This window comes from Physeter macrocephalus, chromosome 12 (genome assembly GCF_002837175.3).
Source record: "Physeter macrocephalus isolate SW-GA chromosome 12, ASM283717v5, whole genome shotgun sequence".
Classification (NCBI taxonomy): Eukaryota; Metazoa; Chordata; class Mammalia; order Artiodactyla; family Physeteridae; genus Physeter; species Physeter macrocephalus.
This window is the reverse complement of record NC_041225.1, coordinates 57,200,332-57,216,701: the sequence shown is the minus strand read 5'-3', so window position 1 is coordinate 57,216,701 and position 16,370 is coordinate 57,200,332. Positions and strand designations below refer to the sequence as shown.

Here is a 16,370-nt window from a genome sequence, read left to right as displayed (position 1 = left end):
GGTGGTCACAAACCACCTAGCTGATCTCCCTGTGCCATGTGGCTGCTTCCCACTAGCTATCCACCCTACGTCAGGTTCCAACTTTGAATCAGTGTGTGACGATCAATGCTGTAGTCCTCAACTTGCTTCAACAAGACATCATGGGAAGTAAAATGTTCCCTGGGCTGTTAGATCAAATCCCAACTCAGCCACTTACTGACTGTGTCATTATTTTAGAAAGTCACTTAACGTCTCTGAACTTCATCTGTACGATGGGATTAATGATGCGGTTATTGTAGGGATTCAATAAGATCAGGTATGTGAAAAAAGTTAGCTCAGTGTCTGACATTTAGTAGACACCCATCATGTTCTCTCCCTCTGTTCCTTTCTTCCTTTGTTCTTCTTAAAACCAAGCAGCTCTGGGAAGCTGTAGTGATAACGGCTCATTCAAACAGAATATAGATTCTGTGCAACCAGGATACTCAGATCATATTGATTTACTGCCTTTCTTCTGACAAATAACAATGATGGAATATGGCACATCTGTCTGCAGAGGGGTTTGCAGTTTTACAAAGGACTTGGACATTTCCTCTCCTGATCCTCACTATAGCTCTGTGATGTGGGATTTAGGAAACTCTTCTGATGAGGAATTGAGGCCCAGGAAGGTCAAGTGTCTTGCCCCCAAACAAGCTATCAGAACCAGAAATTGACTTAAGTCTTCAGACCCAAATGTCCATTACACCCCAGCAGCCTCTATTTCTAGTTCTTAAAGTTCTCCCTGAGGCCAAACCCTGAGCATCTCTACAAATTAACACCTGGTTTACTTTAGCTGCTGTGTACTCTGCAGGTGCCAAGCCCAGGGATTGCCTTTCTTGATCAATTCATTGTGAGAACAATGCCCTTGTTCTCATGCTTCAGAGCAGGGCCAATCCATTCTCTGTAATTTTAATGATTAGACTACTTTTGTAGTTATATTTAGGAAGTCCAGTATGAACCAAGGAAACCATTTAAAAAACCATGGGAGGGATTAATCAAATACAGCTTGTTTGTTATCTTCCCATTAGTGAAATCCATAAAGCTGAAAAGAAGGATTCTGGGATAAGAGGATCCTTTGTTTGGGATCCTATAAAAGGACACCAACCTGCCTGTTTCTTTGCTAATACGGAAGACAGACTCGAAAGAATTACACAGCGTCCAGTAACCCTGAGCTGGCAAACATACCAGCAAATTACTATCATCTCTACCATCACATAAAAGATGCTCCAGGTGCGTGTGTGTGTGTTTTAATGCTCCACTGCTCTTTGCAAGGAGCTATACTTTTAAGTATAGTCCAGGTGGTGATGAATGAACATAATATTTCTTTGTCCTTCTCCAAGACAAGGTAATTGTACATCATACATGGCAGTCAGGGGTCATTTTTAATATTTAAATAATATCTGAGTGGGAGATTAAAATTTATAAAGAGCAGTGAGATCCCAGGAAAAAGATGGGAAGCCACTTCTACTTTCAAATGCAATAAAACAGATGGGCCTCCCAGACCAGACTTAAGCATTAAGATGTTTAATATTCCTTATAATGTTGGAAGCCTACAGAAGGAAATTCTCCCTCTCTCTCTCTTGCATGCACACACACACACATTTTGCATTGTACACTTACAAGTCATAAAGTTAATTCCAGAGGGCGATATTAGATTTTGTGGGTTTTTTTTGCAGTACGCAGGCCTCTCACCGCTGTGGCCTCTCCCGTTGCGGAGCACAGGCTCCGGACGCGCAGGCCCAGCGGCCATGGCTCACGGGCCCAGCCGCTCCGCGGCATGTGGGATCTTCCCGGACCGGAGCACGAAGCCGTGTCCCCTGCGTCGGCAGGCGGACTCTCAACCACTGCGCCACCAGGGAAGCCCTAGATTTTGTTTTTAAAAACCTAGAATGTCACCTTAGGACCCAGCATCTTGACTAAGTAAATAATGATGGGGAAACACAGTAACAATCCTAAGTGGAGGAAAATAATGTGAACTACCATGATAATCATTACCTTGAAATATCCTCAAACACTTTGCAGAAATGATCTAATTATTCCCCTCCACATCCCTCATGGGAAAGGTGTTATTATTTCCATCTTGAAGACAAATACAACATCTACTCTCAATTTATAAGTGTCATTTCTTCTCAGAAGCTTCATTATTTGTTTTCTTGTTCGTCTCCACAGTATGAGACTTAGACACCCCAAATTAAGTAATTTTGTAGAGTTAGAGGCAGAATAATCTGTTTCTATGAATGATTGATTAAAATCTAGTGTTTTCCAAACTGTTTTAATCATACCCCCTATGAAATTATAAAATATTTACAAATATAGATATTTTGAAGGACCAGATACAAAATAAATATAACTAGAAAGTCTAGTGCTTTTTCTGAGCTTTCCTGGGGTACATGCAGTCCCCCCTTTGGATTGGGAAGCAGGGAGAAAAGGAGGTAGAGAAATCATTAGCATGGTCCTCTTCTTCCTACCCCCCTCAAATAAGGACTGACAACTGCAGCTCTCACAGTGGGTTCCACCTGGAGCTCAAGTGGAGGGTAAAAAGGAAACGGGAAGAAAGGTGAAAGAAGTGAAACTGAGAGTCAAATCCATTTCACCTGCCTTCACTAATCAAGGCCATTTTGAGACTTGCAGGTCCTCCAAGTAGCTTAAACAATAAGATGTTGGCCCAAGTTGTTTTAGGAACTTGGAGTCAGCTGTGTCTAGTTGGAACTGAGCTGGTTAAGACGGGGTGGGACCGCTGACCCTCCAACTGGGCATGCGTGGGTGCTCGCTCAGTGACATTTTGAACGTGCTTAGTTACGCCTGCGCAGAACCAAGATTACCGCACCTTTTTCCAATCACCTTTCCCCATGCTACCCACACCCCAGACCACCCTGCTTTTTTATTCGTCATCCCATAAATACCCTGAACCCTCTGCTTTCATAGAGGGAGCTTTGAGATTTGCTCTCCTGTCTCCTCGCTTGGCTGCCTTGGGGAAAAGCCCTCTCAGCGTTTTGGCTTGCTGTGCTTGGGGCAAAACGAACCTGGTTCAGTAACAGAAGGAAAAAAGAAGAAATGGAAGGAAACAAGAAAGGAGTAAGTAATAGAAGCACTGAGTGGCTGTTTCTATATGTCAGTGCTATGACATAGGATGCTTCCAAAGGGGCTGTACTAATTTGGTAGGGTTGCCATAACAAAATACCCCAGACTACGGGTAACTTAAACAATAGAAATGCGTTTTCTCAGTTCTGGAGGATAAAAGTCCAAGATCATGGTTTTGGCAGGTTCGGCTTCTCCCAAGGCCTCTTTCCTTGACTTGGGGGAAGGAAAGGCCACCTTCTTGCTGTGTCCTCACGTGGTCTTTCCTCCATGTGCATGTGTCCCTGCTATCTCTCTGTGTCCCAATTCCCCCTTATAGGGACACCAGTCAGATTGGATAAGGGGCCACCCTAACAGCCCCGTTTTCATTTAAGCATCTTTTTGAAGGCCCTATCTCCAAATATAGTCACATTCTTTGACTGGGGGTCAGGCTTCAACATGTGAATTTGGAGGAGATACAATTCAGTCTATAACATGTGCTTTTACTTAAAAGCATCTTCTACTTTCAGGCACGGATGATATTAGAAATATGTAATAACCATACAGCGTGAGCACTGTAGGAAATGGTTGATGATAAACTGAGGCACACTAAAAGTTTTTAAGAGTTTATTTGAGCAAACAAGGACTCACATCAGGCAGAACCAAACCAAAAGTGGTTAGGAGCTGGGAACAGTCTCTTATAGAGCAGACTCAGAAGTGAAGCAAGGAAACTGAGTGGCTCTAGCTGAAGCAGTTGCCTTACTTAGGAGACCCTAGGTGGGCTGTTTGTGAATGATGTTTCCTCGGTTTCATTTCCTCAGATACAAATGTATTTATAGGAATTGACTCTGGCTGAGGTTTCAGCTTGCTTACATTCGTTACTAAGGTGTTAGAGCCACTCCAATCTAATGGCCTCCTTGGTCAATTACTTTAACATGGTCAACCAGGCTCTTTCACTCTAGTGAGTCACTCACTTTTCCATCAGCTGACCTGAGTCAAGTCCTCTACCTAGTTCATTTCCAAAGGTGATTCCATCCATCTGCTGAGGGCTTCTTCCCGAGGGTTTATTGGAGACCTTCCAGAGCCTGAAAGACGAGACTACTTTCTCTGCAGATCCCCAAAGTTTATGTGCATAATAATTTTGACTGTGCACTCACTGAAGAGCAAACCATTGCCTCTTCTTTCATCCTGTAAGATGACAAGTTACAAATCCAGACACTCATGTTTTGTGAGAGGCACTTTTCCCTCAAAGCTCTTCGGATTTAAGAGGGTTTTCCCAGTTATGTGCTGTTCCAGATGGCCTCACCAAGGAGTGTCTCATGAAGAGTACGCACGTTTGCCCCATGCTGGCAATCTAAGATTGCGCAGACAGCTGGGAAGTGTGACAGCCTCACTTGCTGCCAGCTGCATTGGTTGGAGGAAGTGGATCCCTGGTGACAGGGTTCGGGGAGGTGGTAGTGGTGAAACAAAGTCTCAAGGAGAAGTTCTTTCCAAAATGGCTACAAAACACCTTCAGGAAGAGGTGACATTCAGTAGCTCAATTTTAAAATATGTGAATGGAGATTATATCACATTGTAAATGAAGTTTCTGTTTTAGAATACTATTAATTTCCTGGATCCTTTAAGTAGTAAGCTTTGTGAATTTACTTGGCAACATTGTTATATGTGCGTGTTATGTAATTAAGTAGTTACATAAAGTCAGTGGAAATTCATGCATGCATGCACACGCTGGAGATTAGACCAAACACTAAGGACACAAAAATGAACAAATTCCTGCCCTTGACGGGCTCATAGTCAAATGGAGAAGGAAAGTGAACAGGCACAATCTAGAGACTGGTTCTCAAATTGAGCATGCATGAGAATCACCTGGAAGCCTTGTTCAAACACCTCCCACCTCACCCCCACTCCCCTAGTTTCTGATGCAACAGGGCCAGAAATTTGCATTTCTAAAAAATTCCCTTGTGCTCCTGCCGATGTTCAGGGACCACAGTGATCCAGTGTTGGGGGGATGGGGGCTATGGAAGCCCTAAGAAGTTCCCAGAAGGCTGGAGGGCAAGGGGCGGGAGGGTGGTGGTCAGGGGAAGTTTCACAGGGGTAGTGATTTTTTTTTTTTTTTAAAGGATAAGGAGGGAGGGATTAGGATATGCCAAGCACGTTTAGTTCTAAAGGACAAAAGTAGGAGAAAGTACATTACATACAGTTTTTTAGAAAATGCAAAGAATTCCATTTGGCTGGGATGAAGTTTGAGTTTGAAGCAGTTGCAGGAGATGAAGCTGGAGGGGTATGCAGGGCCCAGAGGGCCCTGTTAGAACATGGTCCTATACAGGATCATATGGCCATGAATCCCCAGAGCTAGACTCCAAGCTGGAAGGAAAGAATCCTGGTAGAAGAACTGTCAGTCATCTTTCATTAAAAGAGGCTTCTTTCCAAGCCTGGCAAGCGACTTTCCTGCCTTTGGGGAGAAATCCTTTTCATTTCTATGAAATGACAATACTCGCGGGAGGTGACGTGGGAGTAGAAAGTATGTGTTGATTGCATATAACCGGAACTGGTTGGGGCTTAAGGTTTTGCTATGGATCCGTGAACCACAGCGAGGGGGCGTGTCAGTACCTTAATAATGATTTGGTTGATTATGATTGACTCTTGGAAAACCCAAAGCTTCACCCACCTCTCAAGGGAGGGCCAACAGGCCTAGGAAGGAGAAAGTGGGAGAGAGGAAAACCCTGATAGCACAGGTTTTGATGAAATACTCTTTTTTTTTTTTTTTTTTTTTTTTTGTGGTACGCGGGCCTCTCCCCGCTGTGGCCTCTCCCATTGAGGAGCACAGGCTCCGGACGCGCAGGCTCAGCGGCCATGGCTCATGGGTCCAGCCGCTTCGCGGCATGTGGGATCTTCCCGGACCAGGGCACGAACCCGTGTCCCCTGCATCGGCAGGCGGACTCTCAACCACTGCGCCACCAGGGAAGCCCTGATGAAATATTCTTCATTCCTTTCTCTCTAGGGGAAGATGACGACGACGATGAATGTGGGGAGGAGAAGCTGCCCTCCTGCTTCGATTACGTGATGCACTTTCTGACTGTGTTCTGGAAGGTTCTCTTCGCCTTCGTCCCCCCTACAGAATACTGGAATGGCTGGGCGTGTTTCATCATCTCCATCCTCATGATTGGCGTGCTGACGGCTTTCATCGGAGACCTGGCTTCCCACTTTGGCTGCACCATCGGCCTGAAGGATTCCGTGACTGCGGTAGTGTTCGTGGCGCTTGGAACCTCAGTGCCAGGTAATGAATACATCCCCGTGTGATTCCCCCAGGAGTGGAAGCCCATTTGCCTTCTTGACCCTTTTGTTCCTAGAATTTCAAGTGCTTTGCTAACAAACCAGGCCTATGAAAGACAAAAGCCCAGAGCTGTGCATAATGTCACTGCCAGAACATTGTCATGGCATTTCTCAAGGTTAGAAAGCTGGTCAGTATCATCATGACAGGATAGCATTCCCAGAGGGCCTGCCTGCATGGAGAGAGCAGATTGATTTGATGGATAGATTGATAGGAGGGCTTCCCATTACAATTAGAACTTTCAAAAACACAACTACAGAATTATCTTCAAGAACAAAATTTCTGTCTTCTATGTATTTAGTCAAGTTTGGATGAAGTGCTGTATTTGTTGGGTAACTACGATAAATACTTAAGACATGATGATTCTCTTGACCCAAATATTAATGGGAGTAAATAAAAAATAGACATGGATCAGAACAGGAAAAAGTTATCCTGAGCAAAATGAGCAGGCCAGGTGGACATCCCTTCCTGCATTCCCGCTATGCTGAATTTTTCTTCCAGCCTGCAACTGTAGCTTGTTATGTGTACTCGCTCTTCTGAGTAAGATCTCCTCCTCCTGAACATAACATTGAGAGCAGTAATTTTCAAACTTTGATGGGCATCAAAATTACCTGGGAGTCTGTTTTTAAACATGCAAATGCCTGAGACCCACGACCAACCTATGGAATCAGAAGGTCTAAAGAAGGGCCCAGAAATGTGTGTTAAGTTCACAGGTGATTCTGATACACATCCGAGCTTATTGTAACTGAAGTTCTGGACCTACTACCCATCACTAGTTGACATCTTGACGGATGTGTAGTCTCAACTTAGAGCAACAAGACTTGCATCTCTCCCAACAGAAGGTCAATGACAAGGGTTGCAGTGGGCTTGGGAAAAGGCAGGAATTGAGGGGAAATACAGCCCTGCGGATGATACCGTTCCTTTCCCACTTTCCGACTTTACCACCACCTTAATGAAAGTGCTGTGACTTCTACTAACACTTGCCATAGTTGGCAACCTGGCTTTTGAGTCTGAAAACAAGCACAGTTTAAACCATGTGTCTCTTGACTGAAATCACTGGCTGTTCTTCTCACATATTCATTATCTCAGTGACTCTGGATAGATTACTTCTCTGAGCCTCAGTTTCTTCATTTATGAAATAGGGACAACCATATGAACTTGCAGAATCAGGGTAAGGATTGGAGAAAACGCCTATAAATTATATAGCTAGTAAAGCATCTGGGACATGGAATTCAATAAAAGAGCAGCTTTTGTGATTATGGTGTTGAATGGCTGAGGAGGATCTGACGAGTATGAATTTGGACGCCTCACCCTTGAGAAACGAAGGATGGATGAAGGGTCCCGATTCATACTGGTGAGCCATGGCGCATGGTGTGTTACAACTGATCGACTGTTTAGGAGTCCTGATCATGCTGGGCCCAGCATGGTTTTGAGGTCCGGCTGAGTTAAAGGAGGAGTTGAGGGATTTCTAGAGTGTTCTTCCTCCCTGCCTTAAGGAGCAGGGCTGTGCAGAGTCTTCCAGTTGACAGCTGACCCTCAGAGGAGAGCAGATTCCCCCTCAACCCCAGCTGTGTTCCAACAGGTCTATATTTGGTCTTTATTTTTAACTTTTTCCAAATATGACCAGAAATGTAGCAAGCAAGAGGAAAAACTTAAAATATTCACATTACGTTGCTTTGTTTAGAGAACATGTATACAACCACAGGAACTAAGCATCATCGTTAGCCATGGCTCTATCAGAGGTTACTATAGGAAAATGTCTGGGGGAGTCTTCTTTCCTTAAGGCTTAAATCACTATCAAGCAGTGCCCAAGTTAGTACACGCTCTCGGCCATGGGTTTAACCCTTGAGGAGCACATGTGCAAATTATGGTAACGAAGGCAAACAGGTCTCATGACAGTTATCCAAAATTAGCCTGCCTTTCTGAAAAGTCAGCAGTTGATCCTACCGAATGCATCTCTTGCTTTAAAAGGGATTTTAAAAATGTTTTTCCTACATGAAATCCTTGGGCCTGAAAATGTCTTGGGGTGTTTTTCTTCTTTTCTCAACTCGTCATACCAATATCTCAAAACTGGCTCCTTTTTCTATATACCAATCTGCCAAAATGGCTCTGTATCTCGTGTATTAATGAACTCTTTTGAACAGTATGGAAGCCGTAGGATTAAAATTTTTTCTGTAACATGAAATGTGGATTACAGTGAACCTAGCCCTCGGAGTCATTTGTTCTGCCATTTAAAAGCAGCTCAGAACCCAGGTAGGGGTATCAAGAGGTAAGAAAGCCTGTGGGGTAATACAGTGAGTCATTAGTTGTCCAAATGGTTTCCCTGCACTGCCATAAATTCTTCCCATTGGGAAACAGATTTCTTTGCTCTGTTAGTGGGAGAATTCCTATAATTTGCTGCAGTATTAACTGTGTAGCATACTCCCCAAACAATATATTCACAGGTAATCTCAGATGATCATATCTATATAAACAGACCTCCCCCCCTCCAAAAAAAAACGGCAAATTGTTCATTCAGCATCTTGTTCAATATTTCTGACTTTATTCTTCAACCCTGCTGCTTCAGAGCATTGCTTTATTATATCTACTGACTTATCAGGGGGAAAAAAAGATGCTATTGTTCTCAAGTGACAAAGCCCAGTTGCTATAGGCAGAAGAAAAAAGAGAACTAATTCTCTTCACTTACCCCTGCCATTCATCTGTATTGGTCCTGGGGCCCAGCTCTTTGTCTAGGCTGAAGTCTTGACAGTTTTCCTAAGGCAGAAGGGCTCCTGGCTAGTGTTTGGTAAACTGCTGCCTCCTCCAAGGTGAGACTTAAGATTCTTAGATTGTGATGGCCTGATGGGCATTAAAAACCTTCCCTACTAGTCCTCCTGCCTCAAGGCAGGATTAATATCTATGTATCTCATTAATAATAGATATATATATTTTTTTACCATGTTCAAAATCCTGGAAAAAAGAGCTTATGACTTTGCAGGTGAGACAGAGCTTCTTCATACCAACTGGTAGTGAAATATTCATTATAATCTACTGGGAGAAAAGGACTCCTGACCACCCTCAGGTGTGCCTATAAGAGCTTAAAGACCCACACCTGTTAATAGAGGAACAGCCTCTTTGCCTGAATGGCCCTTCTACAGAGCCGCCTGTCTGGAGAAGAGGGGAACAGTCTCTTCCCACCTCTCAGTGTTGGAGAGAGCCAGAGCCTGGTCCCCAGCCCTCTTCTTGGTCCATGCTCACGCCCTGGGCCATCATCCAGTCTCCAAGGCTTAAACGCCATCGATATGCCAGTGAGTACCGAATGTAGATCCCCAGCCTCAACTTTTCCCTGCGTTCTAGATTCATATACCAACCGCCTTCCTGTATCAATGCTGGATGTGTAATTCACAGCTCAAAATTACCGTATCCAAACAGAACTGTTGACTTCTGCTGCCCAGCTGCCTTATCCTTCAACCAAACCTATTCTTCCCGTATCTTGCCTTTCTCAGGAAAACAGTATTACCTACCCAGCTGTTCCTGATTCCTTTTTCCTCATCCCCAGTGAATCCATTCATAACTCCTGCAGATCTTTCCTCTACAGTATATCTTGATCAGACCCACTTAGCTGTCTCTACCACAGCCATGCTAGTCTAGGCAGCCGTACTCTCTCACTCTGACCCCTGCAGTAGCCTCCTATCTGTCTCCATGCTTCTGCTAGAGATGGTTTTATTTATTTATTTATTTATTTTTTTGCGGTACGCGGGCCTCTCACCGTTGTGGCCTCTCCCGTTGCGGAGCACAGGCTCCGGACGCGCAGGCGCAGCGGCCATGGCTCACGGGCCCAGCTGCTCCGCGGCATGTGGGATCCTCCCAGACCGGGGCACGAACCCGTGTCCCCTGCATCGGCAGGCGGACTCTCAACCACTGCGCCACCAGGGAAGCCCCAGAGATGGTTTTAAGATGCAGCTCAGACCACATTTCTCCTTACAATTTGCCAAGGCTTCCTCTTTCACTTAGGATAAACTTCAAAAGCATCACTCTGGCTTACAAAGACCGATGTGATTTGGCCCCTTCCTGTCTTTCTGTTCTGTTTACCTCCTTGCCCACTCCTCTTCAGCCCCACTGGCCTTTTTATTGTCCTTCATGCACCCAGTTCCTTCCTTCCTCGGGGTTGTGCTAGCTGTCCAAAGTGCTCTTCCGCTTCATTTGCACAAGACTGGCTCTTTGTCTTCAATTATATCTCATCTTAAATGTCACCTCCTCGAAGAGACCTTCCCTAACCACACAGTGCAAAGTGGTCACCCAGTTTTCCTGTATTATATCACCCTATTTTATGTATTTATAACTTTGTGGATTTTTTGGTTTATTTGTTTTGGAGCGTTATTATTGGCCAACTCTCCTCACTGAAATGTAAGCTTCATGGGAGCAGAAACCTTGCCCTTTTCCACTGTTATATCCCTGGCCCCCAGAATGATGCCTAGCTAACACATAAGTAATGCAATTATGTTTGTGCATGTGTTTGTGTATGTTGTATATATAAATTAATGGACAGTCATTTACACATGAGTATGAATTGGTTTGTCAGATGGCTTTCTTCCTAACACCTTGTAGATTCAGCTAAGAATTAAAGTTAGAATCAAGGGAGGTGAACAGCTATTTCTATAGTGTAGCTTATTTTTGACGAGTAGAGTATACCTGAGTAGGTTACTGTAGGAAGAAGGGTCAAAACTAAACTTCAGAGCACTAAGAGTCTCAGAGGGGAAACATTTTTTTCTCATTCATAATTGTGTCTGTGGTGGGAACTGTGAGGAGGAAGATAGTATTTTCTCTCTTCATTCTTTTCTCTCTTATAATCTCTGCTTCCAAGACCCAGAACTCAGGCCAGTACTGTTAAAAACTTTAGGTATTCTCTATGAAGTGCTAAATAGGCATTTTGCAGTAGCCTGGCATAGGTTCATAACCATGTTATATCACATCACTTCTCTGGAAAAACAGGCTCAAAATTCAAGAGGAAAAAAAAGTGTAAGAAGGAACATTTGTAGCCCGGCCTTTTCTGTAGTAGGGACCACCTGTAATTGACATTCTTTTAGCACGTAGTCATTTACTTGAGTAAAACTTGTGTGTTTTAAGTCAAGACAAGCCTTCTACGTCATATTCCAAATATGGATTTTTTTTTCTTTCATCTCTTGCTCCTTTTCAATCAAGTCAGATAGAAGTAAGCATTCCTCTTGAATTACAGAGAGAACTCTGAGATGTTGATGAGTTGGGAATAGCTTGACCTAAGTCCTGCCTTGGTCCTTCTCCATACATCTTGGTTGGGCTTGTGCCTGAAGCTTGCCTACTGCCCACTTTATCTTCCCTTTACTGGTTGTTTACTCTTGGGACCAGAACAGTTTAAAAATTGGGTATTCTAGGCTGTCCCTTAACCATTGGCATTGTCAGACTTCTGTTTGCCTCCAGTGTTTTGAATATGCTTTGAGTTCTGTCAAGTAGGAATTATTTCATCCTAGAGATTTTAAGGCATGGAGGAGAAGGAAACGGACAATTTTAGGGGTTTTTCCCTATTTTGTATATGGACTCTTTTTTAAAAATCTTACTTTAGAGAAATGGTATGTCATTTTTAAGTTACCACTTCCAGACTTCTAAATACCATAGGAAATACATGATATAAAACAGCCATACTAGCTGTTCACTTTGTTCTCTGATTGCAGTGTTGGTGAGTATGCACCAAGAGGGCATAGAAACGAACTTTAGAAACTGAATTCAGGAAGGAGAACTTCTAACCATTATTCACTGTGTTGCTGGAATTAATTTCTTGACTCAGCCTTGCTTTTCTTGCCTGCAAAATAGCCATAATAACCCATGGCAATTTAAAGAGTTGATGAGATTAAGTAATACAGATTTCAGAGCACTTTGTAAACTGCAAGTTGGTATAAAATGCAAGAAATAATTATCATTATTTACACTGAGATCAACTCTCAAAATGCCAAAAGGAATAGAAACCATCAGAAAATGAGAATGAAAAGTTTTATGACCAGAGAAGGAAATTTTTTTTTTTTTTTTTTTTTTTTTTTCACGCAGGCTCAGCGGCCATGGCTCACGGGCCCAGCCGCTCCGCGGCACGTGGGATCTTCCCAGACCGGGGCACGAACCCGTGTCCCCTGCATCGGCAGGTGGACTCTCAACCACTGCGCCACCAGGGAAGCCCAGGAAATTTTTAAAATTTATTACGTAGCTCCAACTGTGTGCTAGGTATAAATACCGTTTATACATTATTATCTTGTTTAGGTTATATCATTAAGTTATTTGAAGTGACTTTCCCTCCTCCCAAGGTTTTTGGGTCCCTTAGACCCATCTCCTGAAAATGAGATTTTTCTATCTGTTCGGCACTGTGCTAGAAAATATACTTGTTTTTGTAACAAAAAATTAGCAATTGATTTTTTTTTTGTTTGCGGTACGCGGGCCTCTCGCTGTTGTGGTCTCTCCCGTTGCGGAGCACAGGCTCCGGACGCGCAGGCTCAGCGGCCATGGCTCACGGGCCCAGCCGCTCCGCGGCATGTGGGATCTTCCCAGACCAGGGCACGAACCCGCATCCCCTGTATTGGCAGGCGGACTCTCAACCACTGCGCCACCAGGGAAGCCCCAGCAATTGATTTCTTTTTTTCCAGTTTTCAATTTCCTGACTTCTGACACCTCTGAAAACGAAGATATCCTAGAGTATGCTTAAGTAGCATTTACTTACAACTTAGGTCCCGTTGCTTCATCTCTAAGTGGGTCCTGAAGTGATTTACATGGTTGCACAGGTTGTATGCTGCAATCTCAAGAGCTCAGCATCATCTAAATGATGCCCTAGAGCTGTACGGGGTACCACATCCATGGATGTATATAGTGGTGGCCCTGTGTAAAGGCTATGTAACAGCATATAGGACAGTAAGCACCAGTATCCTGTTACATGAGAAAATTAAGGCTTATAGAGAAATGATTTGACCATATTTAGCCCAAGTTTATATCGGTGGTAAATGGTGAGATCCATATTATCTCTTTCTTATAATCTGGTATTTAACCACTCTGTCATTCCACCTGGGATTTAGTTTCAAAGTAAGCATTGCATATACTCTTTCCCATGTAGCTTACAATTTGGGGGAAATTCCTCATTTCCCTTTTTGCCTTAATTTTAGTATTTTCCATTTTTAAAGCATGCAACAATGGATTATACTCAAGCTCCTTGAGGTCCGACACTATCATTATTCCCTTTGGCATCAAACACCTCACAGAGTCCATGCTTCAAAAAACTTCAGAAATGAATAAAGACCTAATCTTCTACCCATAGATTCTTAGTGTTTCAATTTTTACATGTAGGAAATACCAAGATGACTGGAAACTCTTAAACATGTTCAGCTCTGACCTAGATGGTAAAAAAATAGCATGCCAAGATAATCTTCATCAGCACAGCCATGGGCTGCTAAGCGAAACCACAAAGGGAGGTTAGGTCATTCTGGGTCTAGACCAAAGCTGCCTGTGATATGTGGCTGCCCAGGTACTGGTGTCAGTGGAGCCCAGGAAGGGTATATTGGGGATGCTCTCTCAGCAGTCACGTTCTGCAAAGACTTAAGGGCAACTTAGGAAATCAAGTTCCAGTGTTCTAGCAGAAGTAGAAGCCCGGGGGGCAGGATCACTAGAGGTTACCGTCCAAAGCATCTAGCCACATACACACTCAGCCTGCCCCTGACCTAACCAAAGAGATGGGGTCAGAAGGCAACACAGCAGCACCCCACCCAAAGCAAAACTCTTCTCAGGGGATATTGTACCCAGTCATTCCGACTTCCCCCAGTCATCTGAGCTACCTTGGAGACAGCAGGAATCAGACTGATTGAATCACTTCCTCTCCATCCTACTTCAAACACAGGCAGTGTTCTCATTGCTGGGCTCACAGGTTAACTGGTTAACGGTCTCAATCTCAGAAAAATTATGCAAAGTCTTCTCTTAGTGCCATGTTAGTGAACATGCACCAACAGACTATAAAAGAACATGAATTCTAGATTCAGATAGACCTGAGTTCAAACCCACCCTCCCCCACTTACTAGAGGCAAATTGCTTAATTTCTCTCAGCCTTAGTTTCTTAACCTGAATAATGGGCACATGAAAATCCACCTCAGAGTTGAGGACTATATGAGCATGCCTTTATAAAGTATCCAGGGCAAGGCCCTACATATAGTGGACCTGATAAAAAATGTTAGATCTCTTTCCCCTTCTCCTTGAACGTACTGATAAATGGGTTTAGGCTTCCCGCGGTATTTTTAGCTCTGCTATATTGCAGCCATTGAAGAAACAGAAAGTCAAGAAAATTCTCAGGCTATTTTTATTATTATCCTATGTGAAGAATTCTGATGAGGTGAACATCCCCAAATGTGTTCCTGTCTCCTGCCGTGCCACTGACTCTCTGTGAGCTTTAACCCCTGAGCGCTCGCATTTCAACTCAGCGCAAGTTGAAGAGGAGGTGCCCCTGCTCCAGTGTGTACACATGTTAAATTGGATGATTAACAGTTCACATCATCTTAAATGGGAATGCAAACAGAATTACTTTACTCTGAGCCAAGATTTCCCACTGGCTATGGTGTCAGTTCTCCCAAGAGGACCCTAAAGGGCAGGTATATTTTGTTTTCAAATACTGTAATACACAGTCAGTTTCTTCGTCACCAGGAAAGGTCAGAACTGCTGCAAACAGGCCCTCTGATCTGTAGTGAGGCCAGGAGGCAAAGCCACCCAGGGACACAGCCAGAGGAGCAGCCCTGGGCAGCCCCAATCACTCAAATGTCTTTCCATGGAAACTTATCTTAACCTCACACCAGTGAGGAGCTGTTGGGGGCTAAAACACTCTGTACTTTCCAGCGCACTTTCCCACGAATGGGTGATGTCATTAAAATGGAAGGGATCCTACGTAAGCAAACTTTACAAGGACAGAGTGAAATGAAGGAAAGCCAGACACCAGATTTCACAACATTTGCTCCATAAATGGCACCAGAAGTGCCTATTATCCTAAACGAAAAATAGACTGTATGCAGCAAGCCCAAAAGCATTTAGGAAAAGCCAGCCTGGAAAAGACCCATTTCAAAATTGTATTTGCATCCTTTATTCCTTCTACTAAACCTTAAACTCTACAGAAGAAGAGTTTGTATTCAATCCTTTTAAGTATTTTCATTGTCAATGACAACCCCTCTGTTTTTCTCCAAGGGCAGCGCTGCATGGGCACCTGGCCTTGAGCACAAGGGTAGGGGAGGAACCAGGGTGATAACAAGGATGGCATCTAGCAGGAGGTGGTCCGGGGAGCAGGGCTACTCAGTGTGCGTCACACCTCATCTGAAGCTTTGCGGGTTTAGGATTAGTGTCCCAACCGAACGCCAGCCACCTTCACTCAGTCCCGAAACAGTCACAGTGTAAGGGAAGGGGGGTTAAAAATATGTCATCCTGCTCTCAACCGGGCCTTTTTATAAACTCTAGGTCAGCCAAAGCAAGGACACCTGGCACACCTGGCAGAAACATCATGCTGTTCAGGGGTGTGTGTGTGTGTGTGTGTGTGTGTGTGTGTGTGTGTGTGTGTGTGTGTGTGTGTGTGTGTGTGTTTTGTGTTTAGAGATTTGGTATTATGGATGTGGGTTGTAAACAAATGTAAGCTTCCTCTTTTCTATCTCAAGGTGTCTTCCAAAGGGAGCAAGCATCAAGTGTAGGGAGAGCATGTTAGGTGTTTTCCTTCCTGGGGATTAACAAGTGTGGGCCTTTACTGAGTGACCAGTAAACAATGTACAGGTGAGGACTTTCATTTCTCCCTTTGCACATTTGAAAATAAGATAATGAAAATGACAGTTTTCAAGGGCCACTGTTTTTTTTTTTTCTTCTAAATTCAAGCCCCAGCCTGCATTTTTTTTTTTGCGGTACGCGGGCCTCTCACTGTTGTGGCCTCTCCCGTTGCGGAGCACAGGCTCCGGACGCGCAG

The 16,370-nt window shown here is 43.9% G+C and overlaps 1 protein-coding gene across 7 annotated transcripts in view; it reads left to right on the top strand.

The window, feature by feature from the left end:
• Positions 1-16,370, top strand: part of SLC8A1 (solute carrier family 8 member A1) — a 357,688-nt gene that overhangs the window by 305,034 nt on the left and 36,284 nt on the right. For all 7 annotated transcript variants that reach the window (XM_055089150.1, XM_055089148.1, XM_055089147.1 and 4 more), the window contains one exon: positions 6,074-6,349. In XM_055089150.1, the coding sequence (XP_054945125.1) occupies positions 6,074-6,349 (276 nt within the window). The remainder of the gene's footprint in view (positions 1-6,073; positions 6,350-16,370) is intronic.